At 35.3% G+C, this 26,006-nt stretch overlaps 1 protein-coding gene across 7 annotated transcripts in view; it reads right to left on the bottom strand.

The window, feature by feature from the left end:
* LOC126262195 (kelch-like protein 38) overlaps nucleotides 1–26,006 on the bottom strand; it is a 172,531-nt gene that overhangs the window by 107,189 nt on the left and 39,336 nt on the right. For all 7 annotated transcript variants that reach the window (XR_007546708.1, XM_049958661.1, XM_049958615.1 and 4 more), the window contains one exon: nucleotides 17,406–18,474. Coding sequence is in view for 6 of the 7 variants with exons in the window: in XM_049958661.1 (XP_049814618.1) it covers nucleotides 17,406–18,474 (1,069 nt within the window). In the remaining variant the exon portion in view is untranslated. The remainder of the gene's footprint in view (nucleotides 1–17,405; nucleotides 18,475–26,006) is intronic.

Below are 26,006 nucleotides of genomic sequence, written 5' to 3'. Positions count from 1 at the left end.
TGATCGTGTACACCTTCTGGGTTACAGGACTGGAGTAGGTGGTGGTGGGAGGGTGCATTGGACAGGTTTTACACCGGGGGCGGTTACAAGGGTAGGAGCCAGAGGGTAGCGAAGGTGGTTTGGGGATTTAATAGGGATGAACTAAGAGGTTACGAAGGTTAGGTGGACGGCGGAAAGACACTCTTGGTGGAGTGGGGAGGAATTCATGAAGGACGGATCTCATTTCAGGGCAGGATTTGAGGAAGTCGTATTCCTGCTGGAGAGCCACATTCAGAATCTGATCCAGTCCTGGACATATATATATATATATATATATATATATATATATATATATAAACAGTAAATTTTCTGTTTTAGATTGTCATGTAAATACTATAGCAACAGCGTATATAAATGTAGACTTATTAACCAATGATGCCAACACCAAGAAGCTACACCACCTTCTTGATGAATTCAAAAACCTTGGCTTACTAAAGGAATAAAAATATCTTGTAACCACAAAAGGGAACTGTATCTAACAACAAGAAAGAGTAATGACCCAGAAACAGCCAAATATTATAAAAACTACTGTGCTACATTAAGAAAGGTTATTAAAAAATCCAGAAGCATGTGCATCATGTCTGAGATTAATACCTCTGATAACAAAATCAAAACAATTAGGAATATTATTACAAGGGAGACAGGGCAACCAAGAGTACAGGACGACGGCATTACCATCAAAGTGAATGGAAACTTGACAAACAACAAGCCGTAAGTCGAAAACATTTTGAATAATCATTTTTTAAATGTTGTAGAGAAAATAGGATCTAAATGTTCATTAGCAGAAGCAAGGCAGTTAATGGAAGAGGCTTTAACCACACAATTTGATAAAATTGAAATTCCGCCCACCTCTCCTTCTGGAATTAGGAAGATAATAAACTCTCTCAAGAATAAAAGTACACATGGAATTGATGGGATTTCCAGCAGGATAATAAAAGCTTGTTCCCAAGAGATAAGTGGGATTCCTAGCCTCATAGGTAATAGCTCTCTGAAGCAGGGTATTTTCCCAGATAGACTGGAGTATGCCATTGTTAAATCACTGCATAAAAAAGGGGATACGTCTGATGTCAACAACTACCGCCCAATCCCTCTTCTGACTGCCTTATCCAAATTTCTTGAAAAAGTAATGTATTGTAGAGTAGCTTCACACCTTTGTAAAAATAAAGTTTTAACAAAATGTCAGTTTGGTTTCCAGAAAGGTGTTTCAACGGAAAATGCTATATATACTTTCACTAATGATATATTAAATGCTCTGAGTAACCATAAGTCACCCATTGGTATTTTTTGTGATCTCTCAAAGGCTTTTGATTGTGTAAATCATGGAATACTTCTAGATAAGCTCAAGTACTATGGTATTAATGGGGCAGTGCTCAAATGGTTTAAATCATACCTAACTGGAAGAGTGCCGAAAGTTGAAATGAGCAGTTCACATAACATGCAAAAAACTGGTGATTTCTCAAACCGGGGAACAATCGAGAATGGGGTGCTGCAAGCTTCGGTCTTGGGTCCTCTGCTGTTCTTAATATATATTAATGACTTGCCATTCTATATTCATGAAGATGCAAATCTGGTACTTTCTGCCGATGATACAAGTATAGCTAATACACCCAACAGACAAGAATTAACTGGTGAAGTTGTAAACGATGTTTTTCAGAAAATCATTAAGTGGTTCTCTGCAAATAGGCTCTCATTAAACTTTGACAAAACACAATATATACAGTTCCACACAGTAAATGGAATAACACTATTAATAAATATAGACTTTGATCAGAAATCAGTAGCTAAGGTAGAATATTCAAAATTTCTAGGTGTATGCATTGATGGGGGTTTGAACTGGAAAAAAACACACTGAAGATCTGCTGAAACGTTTGCGTTCAGCTACTTATGCTATTAAGGTCATTGCAAATTTTGGCAATATACATCTCAATAAATTAGCTTACCGTGCCTATTTTAATTCTCTGCTTTCGTATGGCACCATATTCTGGGGTAACTCATCACTGACTAAAAGAGCGTTCATTGCACAAAAGCGTGTAATCAGAATAAATGCTGGAGCTCATCCAACATCATCCTGCAGACACTTATTTAAAGAGCTAAAGATCTTCACTGTAGCCTCACAATATATATATTCACTTACAAAATTTGTTATTAACAATCCGAACGAATTCAGAAGTAATAGCAGTGTACATGGCTACAACACTAGGAGAAAGGATGATCTTAACTACTCAAGGTTAAATCTAACTTTGGCTCAGAAGGGGGTAAATTATGCTGTCACAAAAGTCTTTGGTCATTTACCTAATAGCATCAAAAGTCTGACAGATAGCCATATAGTATTTAAAAAGGAATTAAAAGAATTTCTTAATGGCAACTCCTTCTACTCATTAGATGAATTTTTGGATATATTAAGTGGGTAATTTCCCCAACCCCCACAGAAAAACTTAAGTGTCTTGTAATATTTTGTGTAATTTAATATCTTGTATAGATACCTTTTATTAACCTGACACGTTCCACATCATTACGAAGTGACGTATTCATGATCTATGGAACAAGTACTAATCTAATCTGCCCCCAGTTATCCATGAGCCAACTAGAGAGATTGGCAACAGCAAAACATGTCTGGATAATATAATAACAAACATGACACAGCTTTCCTACAGCACATCTGCTTTAAAACTAGTCATTTCTGATCACTACGCAGTACAGCTTCAATTTGAGGCAAATGAGACGTCCTTTGTCACTAAAAAGAAACTATATATAAGCAAAAGAATTATGTGTAATGATGACATCAATGCACTGAACTGCATGTTAGCACACACACCATGATTTGAGAATGATAGCTTTTCCTATGATAACTTTGCTGCTGACTTATACTACTGTTTCAATGCCACATGCCCAACTGTAGCCACATAAGTTAAGCAAACTAAAAATATAAACAAAAGTAGGAGGATAAATAATGATGTCACTGAAGCTAGGGAAAAATTAAAATTATTTCAAAGTGCAATGTTGAATAACAGACAAAATCTCAAGCTAAAGGAGGCCTTCAAAACTTATCAAGAATACTATAAAGATTTATGAATACAGACCAGGAGCAGCTACGTTGCAAACAAACTCCAGGCTTCACACAGTGTTACTGCTGGTGTCGAGGGAGTGATAAGTAGTTTTAGAACAGGCAGAGACAAATCCTGTATGGACTTTATTATTGACCACAATGGGATGGTGGTAAAAGATGAACTTGAAATTGCTAATATATTCAATGGATATTTTTCTTCAGTAGGGGAAGCTATCAACGACAAACATAATAACCTGCAGTATAATTTTAAAGGCAGTCCACCTGAGCATAGCATATGTCTAGCCCCCATGAATTGAAATAAATAGTTAACATCATTAGCTTCCTAAAATCTTCCAGTTCTGCAGCCTCAGTACTAGTGTATTAAAAGTGTGCAGACAAAATGTCTCTGTACTTGTGTATGTAACACCAATATTTAAAAAAAAAAGAGACAAACTCAAAATTCAAAACTACAGACCAATCTCTATACTTGCCGTCTTTTCCACAATATCTGAAAAAGTCTTATACAGCAGAATTATAAACTTTCTCCAAATGCACAATCTAATGTTTGAAAATTAAAATAGTTTCATAAAATGTAAATCAACAAGCACAGCAGCCGATTAGTTAATTGAAGAGATAATAAGTGGCATCGAGAACAAGCAACATGTTGCTGGTATATACCTCAGCCTGAGGAAACTTTTGACTGTATTAACACCAGAATCCTATAAGAAAAGCTATGGAACATTGGCATCAGAGGCACTGCTCACAACCTAATAAAATCTTACACGAGTAACCAAAAACAGTTTGTGCTTAAAACTGAAAGTGGTGTTCACAAATCCAAAATCCCTAATATAAAATATGGAGTGTCCCAAGGCTCAGTACTGGGTGCTCTTCTGTTTTTTATTTATGTAAATGACAGATTGTATGTCTAACTCGACCACAGAAAACGTGCGAATTTCATCTGTTATTAAACCTGGGGTGAAGTTTGTTGATGTAACAAGCTCTGTAAACAATGACTGCACCGATTTTACAGAAAGTGATGTCGTTGTTATTATAGCAGGTTCAAATGACATTTATTGCAACGAGGCCAGTTCATTTATTAAAAAGTTGATTGTTATGTTAATGATGTTGTCCCATACAAATGTGAACGTGTCAAATACTCCGGCGAGATTTGATCTGTCTGACTGGTCATGTGTGAACTGAGAAATCCGATCTACAAATAAAAAATTAAAACATTTCTACTCAAAGTTAAAAAATGTGAGACTGCTGGACCTTAACAGTTATCAAAGAAGCAGCTTCACTGTACATGGACTACATCTTAATCATCTCGGTAAGAATACTCTAGCAACTGACATCAACAGAGCTATTGAGGAAACCAAAAGCAATAACTCAAATTTGCTACCTTGTACCTCAGATGTCATACATACGAATGACGGAAATGATAATTATATATGCCTGCAGAGCAAGCAAATGGAAATAATTCCTCATTGCAATGTCAAGACTGTTGATTTTTTAGGAGAACAAAGTCCCTCAGTGTTCCTAATTTAGAAACTTTCAATTTGTGTGATAATATTAACCTTGACAAGGATATATCCTCTCATGATTGTACTAATGTACCATTTTTACATTATAATGTTGAGGGCCTGGGTAACAAAATCGATGTATTTGAGGCCTTAGTTACAGATCTAGCTTCACATGTAATCGTGGTTACAGAGCATCAAAAAACTAACCATAATATTCAATATTATAAGTTACAGGAGAATAATCTTACTTCATTTTTCTGTAGAACAGAAAATAAAGGAGGGGGAGTTGCTACTTATGTAAGGAAATGTAACCTAATAAGTTCTGTAGAAAAAGTATCATGGGTTAACGATTATTGTATTGAGAAAGATTTTAAAGCGGTGATAATTAAGTTAATGATTGTATCCATCTCACTTATTGTGGTAGGTATATATTGAGCCCCTTCTGGTAATCTCGAGGTTTTCCTGGAAGCACTGGATAGTGTATTGGGGAAGCTAAGCAAGGGTGGCAATACAGTAAATATTATAATGTAAGGAGACTTTAATATAAACATACTAAGCAATGGCAAAGAATGCAAAGGTTTACAAGACTGCATATGATCCTATGATATTAAAGATCTACTTGGTCATGTGCCCACTAGAATAACTGAGTCAAGCAGCAGTTCCATAGATCATGTAATGACCAATTATGAAAATGTTGTGTCGGCACAGACTGTAAATGGGCACATATCTGATCATCTAGGACAATTGTTAGTGATTGGTTGTCTTAATAAACTTAAACAAAACAAAAAATATGAGAATAGATTATTTTCTGAATACAACATCACCTTGCTAAAGAAAACTTTGGGTCAAGAATCTTGGGAATCAGTTTATAGAAAAAGGGGAGTTGACAGCAAATGGGAAGTATTTGTAAAAATTTTAACTAGACATATAGATATTACTATCCCGGCAAAGAAGATCAATGTAAATAAAAATAAACCCCCAGTAGTCAAATGTGTAAAACTGGATGAAAAAACGAAAAGACTCAAAGAAGGAATGGAGTATATGTATAAGCTACACAGAGAAACCACACTTAATGCTTCATGCTCACTTGTAACGAGGACTGCAACCACACCAACAGCCAAGAACCATTCAATTAGATCCAGATACTCATCAGCTGCTCTGCAGACATCTCAAAGGAAGAGCCTCAGGACAAGAAGAGCTGCTGTGCGTAGTGACTATTTTTTATGGGACCTTCGCAATTTGAAGAAGAAGAAAAGGCAGACTCTTTACAGTGTCAGCAACAAGAAAGTACAAAGGTAAATAGTGCAGCAAATCCACTACATGAAACTTTAACAGTTGTATACCAAAATGTGCAAGGACTAGAAAGTAAATTAGCTGAAATAGAAGTTCTATTAACTGACTATCTAAAAGACATTAACATACTATGCATAAGTGAGCACTGGGTAAAAGAAATGCAAGCGTCTAGCATAATTATTCCAAATTTTGAAATGATTAGCAAATTTTGTAGAATCAACCATAAAGGGGGTGGGACATGTATTTATGTTAGGACAGGGGTAGAATCAAAAGAAATTAATGTAAACTAAAATGCATAGAAAAAAATTTTGAATACAGTATATGTGAGCTAACCAAATTAAAAATTACTATTGTGTGTTTGTACCGATCACCACTGGGCAACTTTGCCATTTTTTTGGAAAACCTTGAGGGACTGCTGAATGAACTTAAACATAATGTAATTGTTCTTGGTGATTTTAATGTTAACTTTAAGAATGATTGTAGTAAACAACAGCAACTGTGCAATCTGTTTTTGTGTCATAATATGATGGCAACTGTAAATGAAGTTACCAGATGCGGAAATATGTCTGAAACTATAATAGATCAAGTATTTATAAACAAGGACAAGTGTGAATATAACACTGAAGTAATTGACACTGGTTTCTCGGATCACAAGGGTATCAAATTGAGTTTAAATGTCACATCTTACAAGGACCCTGTTATCAATAACAATTACAGAGAAAGGAGATTTATAAATGATGACAGCATAAGAATTTTTAATTACATTCTGGAAAATAACAACTGGGGTAGTGAATCAAGTGGTGATGTCAACAGAAAGTTTGACTCATTCCTTGAAAGCTACAAACACTGCTTCGATGTTGCCTTTCCTATAAAAAGAGTCAAAACTAAACATAAAACCAAAACATGGGTTACACAGGGGATTAGAAAGTCATCAGACACTCTCAGAAAGTTAAATAAATCAGCCAGGAAGAGTGTAGTACTGAAAGCACATGTGAAACGTTATAGAAGCCTGTACAAGAAAGTAATAATTGCAGCTAAGAAGCTTGCTAATGATACCTATATTGAGAAAGGTAACAACAAAATGAAGTCAACTTGGGAGGTAATAAATAAAAATATAGGTAGACACAAAAGAAAAGATAACAGCTTTGTCATTAAAAGTGGGGGTAAAACTGTTAAGGACCCACTTCAGATTGCCAACATATTTAATGAACATTTCACAAATATAGCCATAAATTTAATTAAAACTAAATGCAATTCCAATAGCAAGGTAAAAATCCCCATGAATGACATGACAATGTTCCTTTATCCAGTAACTGATTCAGAGGTACTAAATGCTATAAATAATAAAATGTCATGTGGGTGTGATGGGATTCCTGACAAAGTCATTAAGCAAAGTGCAAGAAACATAGCCTCGCATCTCACTGAAATTATAAATGAATCTTTTAAGACAGGGGTGTTTCCATCAAAACTTAAAATGTCTACTATAAAGCCACTTTACAAGAATGGTGATAAATATGATGTTAGTAACTTTAGGCCTTTATCAATGTTGTCAGGTTTCTCAAAAATAATAGAAAGGATAATGTATCAGAGACTATACAAATTTCTTATTAAGAATAGAATATTGGTTAATGCGCAAAATGGTTTCCGTAAAAATAAATCAACTGAAACAGCTATCTTCAATTTTTTGCAACTTGTTCTAAATTCCATAAACAGAAAGGAATTAAACTGTGGATTGTTTTTAGACTTATCAAAGGCCTTTGATGTCATCGACCATAAGTTACTGCTTAGGAAGTTATATGCCTATGGGATACGTGGAGTTGCCCACAAATGGTTTGAATCATATCTGTCAGACAGGTATCAGAAGGTGGAGATAAGCCAGGCAGATAGGACATATTCATCAAGATTCAAGAGAGTTTTGTATGGAGTACCACAGGGATCTGTATTAGGGCCATTACTGTTTTTAATATTTATCAATGACCTACCAAGTCAACTATCTGAAGCAGAGGCAGTACTGTTTGCTGATGATACAAGTTTGTTTGTTAAAGCAAATAGTGAAGCTGACTTACAGGAAAAAGTCACATTAGCAACAGACGAAGTAGACAGATGGTTTAATGAAAACAGACTCATTGTGAATGCCAAAAAAACAACGTGGATCAACTTCAGACATATTACAAATAAAATAAAAACTAACCTTACAGTAGAACTGGGTAAGTGTAAGATTGACAAGCATCATACACTAAATTCTTGGGAGTATGGTTTGATGAACACTTAAGATGGGAAAAGCATGTAGTATCATTGAAGAAAAAATTAAGTCAAACATGTTATATACTTAGAATGCTTAAAAGCTCATGTAATATTAAAACAGTGTTATGTGTTTATTTCTCATTCATGCACAGTTTATTAAGATACGGCGTACAGTTTTGGGGGAACATCAGTCTAACAAAACACTCATTTAGACTACAAAAGAAGGCAGTCAGAATAATAAAAGGTATAGGATATAGAGACTCTTGTAGGCAAGCTTTCAAAGAATTAAAAATCATGACACTACCATCTTTATACATATATGAAAGCATATGTTTCTTAAAAGAACACGAGGAATTTTCTACATTAAACAGAGAATTTCACAACTACGAAACAAGGAATAGGAATGATTTCCACAGAGAAATTCATAAAACAGCTATGTATCACAAAGGTGTACTATACCAACCCAAAATCCTCTACAGTGCTCTCCCCAAAGAACTAAAAATAATACCAAAACTGTACATATTTAAAAGAGAATTAAAAAACATGTTATTGAGCAATAGTTTTTAAAGTATTGAAGAGTTTATGAATCGTTAACAATAAAAGCGCAGTTAATATTTCCCTGACATAATAAATATGTGTAATTGCTCACATTTAAATACTTGCTGTTTCTATGAAAGTGTGAAACAGTGTTAATGTAAGAATGTAAATAATCTTTGATGTGAGAATCACTAACTTTTTTTTTTGTACGTTGTTATCCTACTTGTATATTTTTATGTTAATGTTCTAAAAGTTCTATTAAAATTGTAATGTCTAAGTGACAAGTAAATTCAATTACAAATTTTCATGTATATGTATTTTAAATTGTAATGTTTATTGACAAGTCCTATATCATTTCGATGATGTACTACAAGGACGCTAATAAATTGAATTGAATTGAATTAATATAAAGAGGATTATAAAAAATATAAATATGAGTATCGTAAGGAAGTAAGGAGAAGGAAAGCAGAATATATTAGCAAACAGATCAGAAATTCTGACTGTGTCTCAAAGTCATGCTGGGCAGTAATTAATGATATGAGGAACACTGATTCAAAAACTAAAATTAATAATATAGAGTTAAGTATACATAATGATAATTTTTCTGATCCTTATATAGTTAGCAATATATTTAATGATTACTTTATAGATGCTATTGAAAATGATATTTGCATGAAACAGGAGAGGCAGTTTAAATATGATAAGGAAAAGGAACTGGACTCTTGTAAGCTACCTACAGTAACCATCAAGGACGAAACACAGCTAATTGACAGCCTAAAAAATAAAAGATCAGCTAGATGGGATGAATTTTCTCCTTTTCTATTGAAAAAAATGCAAGGGTGAGTTAACCAGACCATTAGCACATCTAATAAATTGTGTACCTGAAGAAGGTGTGTTTCCGAAGAAACTGAAACTTGCTATAGTTAAACCTTTATATAAAAAAGGAGAAAGAAAACAACCACAGAACTACAGACCAGTTGCCTTAACCTCAGTGTTTGGTAAATTAATTGAAAAAATAATACTAGAAATTTTAATCGAACACTGTAATACAAATAACTCAATAGGACAGTTCCAACATGGCTTTAGAAGTGGTCGGAGCACAATATCTGCAGCAGTACAGTTTGTACACTGTCTAATTGAGAAAATAAATGAGGGTTACAAAATGGCAGGAGTGTTTTTAGATCTTTCCAAAGCGTTTGACAGAGTCCATCATGGCATTCTTTTAAGTAAACTTGCTTGTAATGGTGTCAGTGGGAAACTGTTGCTTTTAATAGAATCTTACCTTAAAGATAGACAACAATGCACAGAAGTTGTGTATGATAATGGAGAGGTAATCGAAAAAAGAAGATCAAAGATAAGAAATATAAATTTTGGTGTGCCACAAGGCTCTATCTTGGGCCCCTTCTTGTTTATTTGCTATGTGAATGATTTCCCAAAAGTATTAGACACCAGTCATCATATTACTATGTATGCTGATGACACCTCTGGGGTTTGCTGGGCACGTAGTAATGATGGCCTAAATTCAGTGATACAAAATTTTGTTGAAAAAGCAAAAACACATTTTGAAAAAGAAAACCTGAGGGTCAATATTAACAAAACTAATTTAATTTATTTTAACACAAGTGCCTCAAATAAAAATATTGTTGTAAATGAGGGCATTCAGGAAAATGCCTGTTCAGAATGTAAATTTCTGGGGATATATATAGATGACAGACTTTTGTGGAATCAGCAAATAGATCATGTCTGTGGTTAGATTAGATTAGTACTTGTTCCATAGATCATGAATACGACACTTCATAATGATGTGGAACATGTCAGGTTAATAAAAGGTATCTATACAAGATATTAAATTACACAAAATATTACATGACACTTAAGTTTTTTTGTGGGGGTTGGGGAAATTACCCACTTAATATATCCAAAAATTCATCTAATGAGTAGAAGGAGCTGCCATTAAGAAATTCTTTTAATTTATTTTTAAATACTATATGGCTATCTGTCAGACTTTTGATGCTATTAGGTAAGTGACCAAAGACTTTTGTGACAGCATAATTTACCCCCTTCTGAGCCAAAGTTAGATTTAACCTTGAGTAGTTAAGATCATCCTTTCTCCTAGTGTTGTAGCCATGTACACTGCTATTACTTTTGAATTCGTTCGGATTGTTAATAACAAATTTTGTAAGTGAATATATATATTGTGAGGCTACAGTGAAGATCTTTAGCTCTTTAAATAAGTGTCTGCAGGATGATGTTGGATGAGTTCCACCAATTATTCTGATTACACACTTTTGTGCAATGAACACACTTTTACTCAATGATGAGTTACCCCAGAATATGATGCCATACGAAAGCAGAGAATGAAAATAGGCATGGTAAGCTAAGTTATTCAGATGTATATCGCCAAAATTTGCAGTGACCTTAATAGCATAAGTAGCTGAACTCAAACGTTTCAGCAGATCCTCAGTGTGTTTTTTCCAGTTCAACCCCTCATCAAAGCATACACCTAGAAATATTGAATATTCTACCTTAGCTACCGATGTCTGATCGAAGTCTGTATTTATTAATGGGGTCATTCCATTTACTGTGTGGAACTGTTATATACTGTGTTTTGTCAAAGTTTAATGAGAGCCCATTTGCAGAGAACCACTTAATGATTTTCTGAAAAACATCGTTTACAATTTCACCAGTTAATTCTTGTCTGTCGGGTGTGATAGCTATACTTGTATCATCGGCAAAAAGTACCAGCTTTGCATCTTCGTGAATATAGAATGGCAAGTCATTAATATATATTAAGAACAGCAGAGGACCCAAGACCGAACCTTGTGGCACCCCATTCTTGATTGTTCCCCAGTTTGAGAAATCACCAGTTTTTTGCATATTATGTGAACTGCTCATTTCAACTTTCTGCACTCTTCCAGTTAGGTATGATTTAAACCATTTGAGCACTGTCCCATTCATACCACAGTACTTGAGCTTATCTAGAAGTACTCAATGATTTACACAATCAAAAGCCTTTGATAGATCACAAAAAATCCCAACGGGTGACTTCTGGTTACTCAGAGCATTTAATATTTCATCAGTGAAAGTATATATAGCATTTTTCACTGAAAAACCCTTCTGGAAACCAAACTGACATTTTGTTAAAACTTTATTTTTACAAAGGTGTGAAGCTACTCTACAATACATTACTTTTTCAAGAATTTTGGATAAGGCAGTCAGAAGAGAGATTGGGCGGTAGTTGTTGACATAAGACATATCCCCTTTTTTATGCAGTGGTATAAAAATGGCATACTTCAGTCTATCTGGGAAAATACCCTGCTTCAGAGAGCTATTACATATGTGGCTAAGAATCCCACTTATAACATGTAGTTTGTATTTACTAAGGAGATTAGTTCAATATCTAGATATTGAAGCAATAAAAATAGTGTATTTTGGGTTGGTGTATCCCCATCTATCTTATGGAATTGTATTGTGGGGTGGGTGTAGCCAATACAATACAAGGAGGTTATTCGTGTTGCAGAAAAGAGTAATAAGAACTATGGGAAAAGTAAGACCCAGAACTTCATGCAAAAACCTGTTTATTAATTTTAATTTTATGACTAGCTATGCAGTATATATGTTTCAATCAATATTATTAGTGAAAAAAGACAAAAAATTGACAAACAGGAATATGGAAATCCATGATTACGATATAATATACAAATCAGACTTTCATATGGTGAGCAGAAGATTGAATCTAACAACAAATACCCCATTCATTAAGGGAGCAATATTTTATAATTCTCTGCCAAACAACCTGAATCAGCTTTCTTGTAGAATTTTTAAAAATGAGTTGAAACAATGGCTTACATTGAAGTGCCCGTACAGTATGGTGCTGACATGATTTGACCTCAGGAATGCTATGTTAAATATACTTAAATGATCTTTTACTTAATAGTATGTAATCTATATATATTGTGTATCAATAATATAAATGTAATTATTGTAACATTGCCCATGCATGTTAAATACATATTTCGAGCTGTAAGATAAATAAATAAATAGACATAAGATATTACACTCAGAGTTGCAAAACACTTCTTTATGCAGGTGGTGTATCCATTGTGTGGAAAAAGTAATCATTTAACGAACTAGAGACCCACTGTAATAACGTGACAAATGAAATTGTTCAGTACTTTAATGAATCTACGGAATAGAAATTTGGGGAGCAACAACCAAAGCTAATGTAAATAAGCTACTGCTACTTCGAAAAAGGGCTATAAGAATCATCTGTGGAGCAAAATATAACAGGTGTACTAACCGTAGGAAACATGTACATTCTAAAAGCCCACCATTTGTTCCAATTTGTATCAGTACAATACCAGAGATAAAGAAAAATTTTACATCAGCAGCCACAGAACAGCACTCTATGAAAAGCGTCCACAGTATACAGGTTCAAAGTTAGCCCAGTAAAGTTATGATCCTACCCACAATGAGGCTTAAATTTCAGCTTAAGAAATTCCTGTTACAAAATCCATTTCACACATTAGAAGAATACCATACTTACATGTAGAATAAGCAGGGCTTTGAAAAAATATGTAAATAGTGTTAAGCACCAACTTATTTGTAATTTAATCATTTTGTTAATCAATCACATATTCAGAAGAATCTATTATTGTGCTATGTATCAAAAATTGTAACCTGATTGTATATATATGCAATGAATCATTTGATGTTGAGTAAAGTATTATTATTATTATTATTATTATTATTATACATTCATTACAATAAGTATGTTATACATCACGTCTAATATGAAACATTGAAAAAAATTTTGTAATTATTATAGTGCAGAAAGAGAAAAAACAAACACAGTTTACATTTATTCATGTGAAGTACAACAATAGTGACAAATTATAGGAAAGTAGATTTCATCTATGGAGGCTAGCAGTAACAGACATGAGAAAAGGGGCAGAAGGTGGAGAGACAAGGGAGCACAATAAAATACAATTGGTGAAGATAGTGTAGAAGAAAGTGAAGTGACTGACTGTGAAATGAAAAGAGAAAGCAAACAATGTAAACAAGAGATGATGGGAGCATTTTATTTACTTTTTTATAGAGTGTAAACTGACCATATACATTAATTTTTGGTGAAACAATATGATGGTGACAGAAGGAAGTGCTCAATATTTCTCTTAAAAAGCAACAGAGCATTTAATTGTGTGCAGAGTACAGGGCAGCTTGTTACAGAATTGGATGACAGCAATGGGGAAGGAGTTTGCAAATGTTTTCATTTTATGGATAGGCACAGCTAGGTTACTAGGTGAGACCTCGTGTTTCGATTATGATGAGATAACAGGTTCTTAATCTTTGATGTGAAGTACTGTGGAGCATGCAAACTGAAGAGCCAATGAAAGAAACATAGCATATGGTAGTCACCAACCTCACCAGGTTGTAACTAACCTCACTGGATATATGAAGCATTGGCATGGTCACACAGACAGATGTTGCAAGTTTTAAATGAACAAGTATTCATAGTTAGTTCTAACAGTCTAGTGTTCTCACTCGTTCCATGTTTGATTACATTGTAAGAATGGAGATTAGGTAAAAAGTACTACACAAGTTTACATTTCACAATCTGTGAAAATACGTGCTGAAACTTTCTACGGCCACAGAGGAAATTTGGCAATAGTATCTCCTGCACAGTTGAGATGCTCATTGACAGTGACACCCAAGTTCTGATGATATACTAAAATTACTCAGTTTTGAAAAATTTGGTAACCGAGGAATGGTGGAGAACTTCTACATCATTTATAAATAGTGCCCCACTGTGACTGACTGGTGGTGTACATACTCAATATCAGTATAAAAATTTAGAGAGGAAGGCAGAAAGATTCTTTAACATTTTTTTGATGGTACTTCAGAAGTCTGACCTCCCTGCTGTTGCTATGTATCTCAGATACAATGCATGCTATGAAACATAGCTTGAAGACTTTTCACAAGAGCTGCACGACTCAGTGCTGAAAACCCTATCGAAATCCCTGTATTGATGTTATTTTCGTTTCTATTTTATGCAATCTATTTTATAGCTGTGCTTTGACAAAAGGCAGTCACACACTGTATTTCATATACTTTTAATGCATTCAAAGAGAAACAAATTCTCCCTGATGTTTGTCTGCCTACCCACACTGTGTCACCCTGGTTTAAAAGATGTGCCATGGAATAGCCTGAATAAATTTTCAAAATCACCACACCATAACCCATGTGATGTAGCTCGGCAAGCAGAAGCAGGGGCTTGTGTTGTCACTTTTGAAGACTTCTAATTCATGGTGAGCTCTATGTGGTAGGCAAATGTACCATTCATTTTTAATATGTTTTCTGTTCTGTTATCCGTACTCATTGCGAGAACATGGCAGTTTAACTTGTGCTTAAACTATTTGCATCACTGAAATGACGCACTTAAAAATAATGTTTTTCAAATTCAGGGGTATAATTCATTGGAGCTTATGTGTAAAGCACTAGAAATAACACAAAACACAAGAGGGAACTTTCACACTGACAAAATCTACAAAGAATGTCATCCAACATAGTATTAATCAAACAGTTTCACCATTAGAAATGACTATACCATTCTCATTTAAATGTCCAGTACATTTAGAGCATTAAGACCTTAGAATTAAAAATGTTGCAATGAATCAACAAAATGTCAGCCACGCAGTTTTGTCTCCAGACAAGTAAATTTTTGTTTAAACCAAGTATATTCTTCAATACATTCAAAAATGGCTTTAACAGTCAAACTAAATGCATAAATAAAATGTCTGCTTACTGGTGTATGAGATAGCAGCTTTTCTAGAGACAAATAAGAGATTAATAGTTTCTGATATTATGTAATCTTTTATCCATAACAGAGGATAAGAACACTTTTAAGTTACTAAAATAATGAAGTTGTGGCTTGCTGTGAGTCACTAAATATGATGGAATAAGGGAGATAAGAATGGAAGTAAATTTTACATTAATAATGGAGAGTAACAAATAAAATGAATCAGAACACTACTGTGGAAAAAAGGAAGGAAGATTAGGGTTTCATATACTATTTATGATGAGAGCATTAGAGATAAATGCAAGTGCAGATGAGATAAGGATCCAGAAGGCAAAAGGTCAAGTCCTTTTCAAAGGAACCATCCTCGTATTTGTCATAACCAATTTAGGGAAATGGCAGAAAACCTTAATCTGGATGGTGGATGAATACTGAAACCTGCTCGTCCCAATTGTGGTTGCAATACCATGACCACTGTGATACATTTATCAATGTTACTGTGGAGAGGAGAGTAGTCAATAGATAATGGATCATGGACTATGGAAGGAGAAACTGGGAGAAGAAATCAAACAGAAACAATAAATTAGCTGAGGTGAGAACAGAAAAAAATTGGTAACGCTAGAAAGAATGAAAGTATTTGAAAATAAGAAAAGTATAACAGAACACAAAATGAATGAGAAAAGTGTGGTACAAAAAAGGTCATAGTAAAACTGATGAAGATTGTGAAAATAAGGAGGTGAAATACCAGGAGAGGATGCAGAAAAAACAGTAAGTAGTGATGAAGAAAAACACAGCAACAGGAGAGACTAATGTCAAGAAAACAAGAATGTCAATAAAACAAGAATCAGTTGGAAAGCAGACTTCTACCTGCAAAGTTCACAGAACATTTTTGACACGAAATCTGCAATAAAATTGCTACTTTTGTATGACAGAGCTATTTCTGTGTCAATGGGGGATATACTATCCACATACATTTTCTATCTGTGTTGTGGTCATCAGACTGAAGTAAAAAGTTGAATAATTATTTCATTTGAGGTGATGTACAAGGTAACTGGTGCAGCATGCTTAACTCCATGATAAGTCTTTGTGATATTAAAGTGGTAGTTGCATGCGGATATAAATGACTAGCTCTGGATTTGGAATAGTCGCAAGATTTACCATCTAGTTGAACAAAAACAATTTATGTAGTTGTATAAAGGGAAACTGTAACACTGACATAGAACATAGTTGATACATTGAACCAGAGTAGTTATTACCTCCACTGTCTTTGTCAATTATTTGGTGGGTAACACTCCACATGACATCAATGAACTACACATGAAAGCTGATGAGAATAGCTTGATAAAAAATCAAGGTGTATACAGAAAGTACTGCACTCCAAACATTACTACTGTAGAACTGTGAACATGATTTTGTATATTTTCAATGGCTTCTTTAATCTTTTATGTACCACAATCAGTTACAGAGAACGTCAGACCATTGCCAACAAATCATACTTCTCAAAATGTTCAGGTAAACTGACTACCCCACTGTCTTTAAAATCCACTCTGTCATTTGACTTCTTAAGTCAAGGGATATGAAACAGGCAAACATACATTGTTGACTATGTGAGATCTCTGAAGACAAAGTAACAAATGATGGAACAGTAAGCAAATGATAGCAAAAGTTCAATGAGGATAACGAGCCCACACACATCACCCCATCCCCTCTCTGCCCCTCACCAATTATCAAAATGGCAAATGGTTTGAATGACAGTAGCATACTGACAAAACAGTCCGCTTTGAGAGTATGAATAACATAACAGAGATATGTTACATGTAAACAGATTGTTCATTAGCTATCATTAATTTCTGCTATTACTATCTGAAACCACTGTCTTAAGTTTATAGGAACATATTCTACAGTGTTATATATTTATTTATTGTCTCACCTCTGCTGATAACTTGATACCCAACTGGTTCATGTACACCCTCATTGATTTTTGACAAGTGCAGAAGTGGCATTGGTTGCATTAACTTTCTCCCTTCAAAGTATATAACATATATTCTTTTAATAGGATTTCTGTTTTCATGTACCACTCGATGTCCAACAATACATGGGACAAGAGGTATAAATCTGGCTGGAGTATTCACCAACTGAGCAGCAATTTCCTTCATTTCAGGGTTTAAATCTTCTGAAACCAAATCATCAGCATTCTTCTCCCCTTCAATGAATTCACTAACACTTTTCACAAGATCTTCATTTGATGCTCTTTTTTCAAAATTTCCATCTGATGTGTGTACAATTGGTTTCAGACAACAGCATATACTCTGACACTCCAGAGAATTCATTTTTGAACAAGGTTGTGAGATCTGGGAATGAGTTACAGAAGCAGAAAGTTTATCATCTTCATATGATAAATCAGGTACAGCAGAAGTTTCTGCTTCTTCATCTGATGAGTGTCCACATGCCTCTTTCAAGTGCAAAATTAATCTCAATAGTTTGTTCCCTGCAGAACTTATGGGATACAGGAGCATAGTCTTTATGTCTGAACCACTCAACTGTGAGAACCTAACACACTGTAGAACTCTGCATGTATATTCTGCTCTTTCTGGATTCTCTTGTAGCCAGTTCATTCCTGCCTCGAAAACTTCAAATTCTCCTTCTCTTACATTTAAACCATCATTTGATAAATAGTCTTCCAACTGTTCTATCGTAAGCTGAGTAAATGATGGTGACAGTTTCACTTTGAAGAACTCCCATAAAGCAAAAGCTTTAGCTTTCTTGTATAATTCAATTATATCAAGCTCAAATGTTTTGTGCATTGTTTGTAAACAAGTTTCAACTGTTAACCATTCTTGAGCAATCAGTCTTACACATGTCTTTTTTAAATCTTCAAATTGCAGCATACTTGAGGCTTGAAGCACTGACAGTATCATATCCGAGTTTAAAATTTCAGATGGAATTTCATTAGTTTGTATAAATTTCAGTACAACTTCCATAGCCTCAGGTTCTACACCCTGTAGAAGAAAAGAACATCTTATTTCAAATGAGACTACAAGGATGTATGAAGCTAATGAGAAATCCACTTCTACAAACATTTCAATAAAGAACAACACATCATAAATGTAACAATGTTATATTCTTCAGTTGAAGTGAAAAATATGCAGCTTTCCAAATAATTAGTATTATATATTTTTTTAATTTAACTACACATGAACAATGACACGGTCAGCAAATATACTCAAAAATAGAGGACGGCTAAAAATATATGTGTGCGTGTGTTAGACTTTAAGTGCCCTTTTTGGAACAGTCAGAGACAAATGTGGTTAAAATGCAATTAAAAGAAAAAGCATTTGTGCTTGGGGATTGATTAACAAAATATTGGATGAGGCAGCCTTCCAGAAAACACATTACAAACTCTGCCATAATAAGTCAAAGAGATCTAACATCTCTTAAAAGCTAGAATTAATACTACACTTGCTGCCTGCCAAAATAGAGGACAGACCAGCTGGTAACGTGACCTCTATCAACTTGTCTGAATATGCCATATATCAAAATATGATGTCTGTATACTACAAGCACAGCATATCCGAGAGTTCTTTTGCTGGAGCAAGACCCTATGCGTCGGCAGGCTGAGACCGATTTATAGCTGTTTAGAAAGCCTTCACCTCACCTGATTGGCCCAGAGAAGGTATGGCAATGCTGAGTAGACAAATTCACATTTTGCAGATTACTGTCCATCTCCATACACTCACTTTGCCACCAGCATGTGAACCTGTCTCTTAATAGCAAGAAGATGATATGTAAGAGGTAGTGTATTGAGCCACTGGACTTGTCACTTATGTTAATTGAATCTTCCGTCATTTCTTGGTGCAACAACATTATAATAAATGAAAAGTGCTAGTTTGCTTTTGTTCTACAGTATTACTTTTATTGTGTTAACCGGTTTTCGGCTTATAAGGCCATCTTCAGACATTTACTGACTATTGTTGCCAAGGAAGTTAACACGTTTGTAAACAACATTGGAAAAGAAGTTACACATCTAGATTGAAGCAGAAACGCACAGTAAATAACAACTTTGATAGTTTGGATATAATTCAATGTAAAAAGTTGAACAGTAAAACCAATTAAAAAAAGAATCATCAATGTAACCACAGAATATATGATGAACTTAAGCAATATCCATACACGTATGAATAAATGCAGGAAAATGGAGGAGTGTGTGGGAACATACAGTAAATGCCATCTTCAGGAGTTTGGTGGTAGTGCATTTCGAAAAGTAAAAAGTTAAACAATATACAAATACAAAAGGAGCAAACAGGAAAAGCATTAACATTATACTCAAAACAGTCCTATGTAACAGTTTGCTTTAAATAAATGAACTACGTGAAATGAAAAACAGTGCTTGATTACTCGGTTTCTACAGGTATTCAACACCGAAAGTAAAACAAGTGCCAGTTAAAAGAAAGACTTAACAATTGTAAATAAGTCTCTATAGATTACACAGACAGAACTGAATGAATACAGGAAAATGGGGGAATATGTAGGACCAGACAGTGTTGGAATCAATGAAAAACAGAAAGGATTAAGTAAAGTTTAGGAGAGGGAAAGTATTAAGATCTGGACTGTGAGCTACATGTTTATTAATTTCCAGGGCTTCCAGCAGATTGAGCTTTTGGCTTTTCCTTGGCTACCACATATGCTAATTCATTTCTGTCAGTTTCCATTTGTCCTGATACTAAGTAGTGTGACATCTCCTTTCTCTAGCTTTCTAGGTAAAGAGAATCCTGGAACTTGTAGAGATGTTTATATGCTTGAAAATGTACTGTATAGGTTTATGGGCACTCAGACAAGGAATTCCACAGCACAAATACTACTCATCTACTCCTTTGCCCTCTACAACATGAGGAACTCAGCACAAAATATATTTTACTTGATAAACAGATCTTGAGGAGATTCAAGCATGTTAGCTAAACATAAAGTTATTGGTATGTACCGCCCACCAAATACAGATGTGTTGTATTATCTTGATAGACTTAACAGGGCAATTAGTCAAACAGGCCCCACTGACCCTAGTGTAGTTGGAGACTTAAATACTGATGCAACTCCTGTAATATAACCTACTTGAAAATAACAGATATATTAAACTCATATAATCTCACAAACATAGTGAATTCTGACACTAGAGTAACAGAGTCAAGCTCCAGTAAGATACATTAACAAAAATGTAAGAGACAGTGTTAACTTTCAAAGTGTTGATTTTCATTACTCAGATCACTATTGTCAGGTGTTAGAATATTTCAGGTTTGCTGTACCAACAAGCAACTAAGATAATTGAGAAGAAGCGGATCCTGAATAGCACCAACATCAGTTCCTTCAAAACTAAGATAGCAGAGGACAAATAGGACACTACCAAACTAAAGGGTCAGAAAACAAATGGAAAAAATTTATAGGACAGTGTTGAAGCAGTTCGACTACTGCTGACCTCTCAAAGAAATAACCAAGGTACAAACCAACTCTTGTCTTGAAAGTAATACTAGGCTGAAACTTACACCTAGCCTGATTAAGTTAAGGCAGAATATATATTATCTTGACTGTTTATATAAGGAAACAAAGCTACATATGTTTAAGGAAAAGTACAATCAGGCCAAAAGAACATTTAAGACAGATCTTTTACACTTGAGGAAACAGATAAACAATGATGCAGTAGAGCATTCATCCAACATAGGTAATGCATCCTGAAGACTAATCAATAAACATTGTAAAGCCACCAGCAAGGGATAGAGTGAACCAGTTAGCATTAGACACGAGGGCCATCCAGTGAAACATCCAAATGAAGTATGGAATTTATTCAATAAGCGTTTTATCTGTCCTTTTGACCAAGGAGCCCCTATTATAGATCTACAGGCTGGCACACCAAATGATGTCACGGATGGTATAGAGCTCGAATTTATGGAGGTGAGTCAACAGGAAATATTTAACACAATGCAAAAGCTAAAGAACAATCATTCATCTGGATGGGCTGGTATCTCAAGTGTGGTGTTAAAGAAATGTGCCAATGAAATAACTAAACCCTTTACCTATCTTATCAACTGTAGTATTAATGAAAACATATACCCAAATGCCTTAAAAATAATTGTAATTCAGCCAACCCATAAGAAAGGAAGTGAAGAAGAAGTTTCAAATTATAGACCAATATTACCAATCGCTACCTTCAGTAAAATATGTGAAACAGTTACCCTATCACAGCTCACAACATTTTTCTCAAGACACAAACACTTACCGAATGGCAGCTTGGGTTTGGGAAAGGCTAAAGCTGTTACCAGTTTCTTCCTGAAGTATATAGCAATACAGAATGGGGTATGCACACAGCTGGAATATTCCTTGACCTGAGCAAAGCTTTTGACTCAGTAAACTATTAGCTTCTCTTAAAAAAACTGTGGGTGTACAATATCAGTGATGCATCAATGAAACAACTATCCACCTATCTGGTGAATCGGAAACAGTGTACCAAACTTACACATGAAATTGACAATAAGAGCTTAAATTTTAAATCCACGAGTGAAACACTGACACAGGGAGTCCCTCAAGGCTCAATTCTCGGACCTTTCTTCTTTTTAGCATATATTAATGGCGTACAGCCTATTAACTCGTACATTGTAAATTATGCTGATGACACCTGTTTTATTTCATGATAAAGATTGTGAGGAAGTGAAATTTTCAGCAAGAAATGGGATACTAGAATTAAGTTCATATTTTCATGCACAAGGATTAAAGGTCAATGTAAATAAATCCCACATGCTAATATTTACAACTGGCAGCTCACACCACTCATGCGTAAATGAGGTATGCAGCATAGTGGCAGAGGAAGCAAACAAGTGTAAATTTCTAAGGGTCCATCTGGACTCAAACCTCTGGTGGGTTAGCCACATTAATGCTGTATGTAAAAAAAGTCAGCAATGGGCTGTATCTTCTTAGCCAACTGTCCAAAATGATGCCCAACCACATGCTTAAAACTGTGTATTACGGGACAATCTATCCCTATCTTAGCTACTGTATAGAAATATAGGGTTGTGCTGCAGACGTTCACCTCAACAGAGTACTATTGCTACAAAAAAAAGAGGGTTAAGGATTATACATGAACTAGGCTATAAAGACTCTTGCTGTGATGTTTTCAGACAACACAAGGTGCTTCACCATATATTCTTTGTATCTTTATAAATTACTTACTTTTGTCCTCACAGAAAATTGAAGTAACTAAATGTAGTGATATACATGACCACAACACCAGGTTCAAAGAAAATTACTACCAACAATGAGCAAGATTAAAAATGACTTACCAGAGCCCATATACTAATGGACTGCTTTGGTATAATAAGCTGCCAGAGCCCATGAGAAACAGTAATAAAAAGCAATTCAAATCAAAACCAAAAGAATTCTTAATTGAAAAGTGTCTCTGTTCACTCAACGTATTTTAAATGGATAAGTTTAAGAGCTGTAAAATACATAAAAAAAATAATTGCCTCTATTAATGCGTGTAAGATGTAATGTATTCTGACAAGCATCAATTTACTGTTTAACCACTACCTGTAAGGCTAAGATCTAAATGTATTTTATGTTTGTAACTGTACTTGATGTTTGCAAAAGCCATCATAATGATGGCTCCACACAAAAAAATGTAAATAAATAAGTACAAGGCATGTTTTTTAAGTAAGGTCCGTTTTGTTGTAGACACTAGTAGTACGCGTGCATACCGCAACAAGCGTGCGTGTCATGTACTGGCATGCCTCGGGAGCAACTGTGCTCAGTTTCAGCTCTGTAGCTAACCTGTACGGTTCTGTTCTGTGCTTTCAAATGTTTAAGACTATCAACTCGCCCGCCACGTGTGAGGTTCACTCAGTGATACGGTTTTTGTCAGCAAGGAACCTGTCTGCTGCAGAGATTCATCGACAGATTTGCGAAGTGAACATTGACACTGTTATGAGTGAAAGCAAAGTGATTAAGTGGGTACGAGAATTCAAAAATGACCATGACAATGTCCATGTTGAGGACCACTCCGGTCGCCCTTCTTTCATTACAGAATGATTTGGTGGCTTCAGTTGAAGTGAGGATTTGTCAGAACAGGCACTTCACAATAACAGGTGTCTCAAATGAATTTCCTGACATGTTGAGATCAGTGCTTTACAACCTTGTTTCTGAACATCTAAAGTTTAGGAAACTGTGTTCCCATTGGGTCCCAAAGCTCTTAACAGAGGATCACAAAAACCAAAGATTTAAATGTGCGATGAAGTTCTTGACTCGTTATCACGAAGAAGGTTTTGGCTTCATGAGTTAGATCGTAACTGGAGACGAAACATGGGTTTTGCATATCACGCCCGAATCAAAGCAACAGAGCATGGAATGGAGATACACACACTCGCCAGTAAAGGTGAAGGCCAAACAGGCTCTGTCCCAGCGCAAAATCATGGCGTCAATGTTTTGGAATAGGCATGGTGTTTTGTTGGTCTACTTCACGCAACGAGGAACCACTATCAATGCAGAAGCATACTACCAAACCCTGAGAAAGCTCTGCAGAGCGATTCAAAACAAAAGACGCGACATGCTGACAAAGGGTATTGTCCTTCTCCATGACAATGCAAGACCTGCGATTTATTAGACAGTTTTGTTTGAGAAGTTTTAGACCACCCACCCTACAGTCCCGATCTTGCGCTGAGCGATTGCCATCTGTTCCTCCACCTCAAACGAGACCTCAGTGGCAACTGTTACAATGATGACAACGACGTGAAAACGGCAGTGAACTCTTGGTTATCACAGCAGGCAGCAAGTTTTTATGAAGAGGGTATTTTAAAATTGGTTGAGAGTTATGATACGTGTTTCAACAAACTTTGCAACTATATCAAAAAATAGAGTAAGTATGTACTTTCTGAAAATAAATTTACTTTTTTGAAACAATCTTTCATTGTGTACTTATGTTCAAATGGACCTTACTTAAAAAACACGCCTTGTAAATGCTTAGTGAAAATAACAGCGCCACTATGAGATATCCCCTGCTTAGACCAATCTCTAAATACTTCCACCTAGCATGGTGAGTATTTCAAATTTTATAGAATATAAAAAAAGAATTTGCAGTTATACAGCCCCACTTCAGTAAATTTGATGCCAACTGACACTAAGTGTGCTTTGCGCAGATACCAAATAAACTCGTTTTCCTCGTGTAATCCTTGAACATCAAGAGTTTGGAATATCGGTGATTTTTTTTTTACATGCGAAGAACTCCTGATACACCATGATAAGCTGCTCACAGACAGCAAGTGGCACTTTTACAACCTGGAAAAGAGAGGCCAGTCGGGAGGGGGGGGGGAGGTAACCACCACAGGGTGTGTGCCAAGTGATCAATTGATAGACAGGAGAGCCCTACAATTCAGTAAGGCTGGTTGAAATACTCAATACAAGCCACAGACCAACGGGCAGCCCACTTGCTGGAAGCTTTACAATACTAGTACAACCTCTCTACAACAGTCATAAAAATAGAGCGTCCATGTGCAGAACTGTGGGTGAAGACTGGAATAGCATCTGTGCTGGAGGTGATCTCCAGTATGGCACTGATGGCCTTGATATCCGTACCCCAGAACAGCTGTAAAACATGTCTCATTACTTATTAGGGGTGGCCTAATTTAAATCCTGAAGAGTGTTATAAAATTCCTTTGCATATGCAAATGCATCATACAAACAGTCTATGAACTGATGCCTCAGAAACACTGCAGCATGCCCCTCAAGCAATGCACAGTCACGGTGCTCTGGGGGACTTGTGAGAAGTGGGCTACCAGATAGCATGAAAGGCACTGCTATCAATAGGATGACTTTAAATTGTAAGAAAGAACTGGCCCTTCAGTTATGGTAACAAGACTGAAGAAGGAAATCTGATAATAGACTTTTGCAGAAAACATGGATTAATTGCAGGAAATACATGGTTTAGATGAGTGTGGAGAAAGAATGACAAGGACTGGTCTTGTCTGGCAGAGTAGGAGGAATGGAGATAACTGGAAGATGTGATGGAAATGCAAAGAAAAGCTTTTGAAGTGGCCAATAAAGTGGTGGTAGCCAATTTAAAATTTTGAAAAATCACGAAGTTAACACAAAAAAGGGAAAGAAAAATAAAATGTATGTAAGTTGTAAGAGAAGGAAACAAGCGAAAAGTTCCAAGAAGATCTGAAACAAATTCCCAAAGCGGGAGTGACTAGTGGAAAAGAATAATGGATTTTTTGCAGAAGAGGTTTTTTAAAGTTTGTAGTGAGTATCTGTGGAAGACTATCAGGGAGTAAAAAATGAAAAAGAGAACAACAATGAGAAAATGCAACAACAGGATAAAAGAAGCAGTTAAAGAGAAGCCAATGGCTTGGAGGAGGTGTATAGGTAATGACAGTATTTAAAATTAGCAAAAATACAAAGAAGCCAAATATGATGAAAAAAATAGTATAAGAAGATAACACATAAACTTTGTAGGAGAATGTTAAGGAAAGTAAAACACAGAGGAGATACAAAATACGTT

This window comes from Schistocerca nitens, chromosome 1 (genome assembly GCF_023898315.1).
Source record: "Schistocerca nitens isolate TAMUIC-IGC-003100 chromosome 1, iqSchNite1.1, whole genome shotgun sequence".
NCBI lineage: Eukaryota > Metazoa > Arthropoda > Insecta > Orthoptera > Acrididae > Schistocerca > Schistocerca nitens.
Note: the sequence above shows the minus strand (reverse complement) of the source record. Positions and strands in the feature narration are given on the sequence as shown.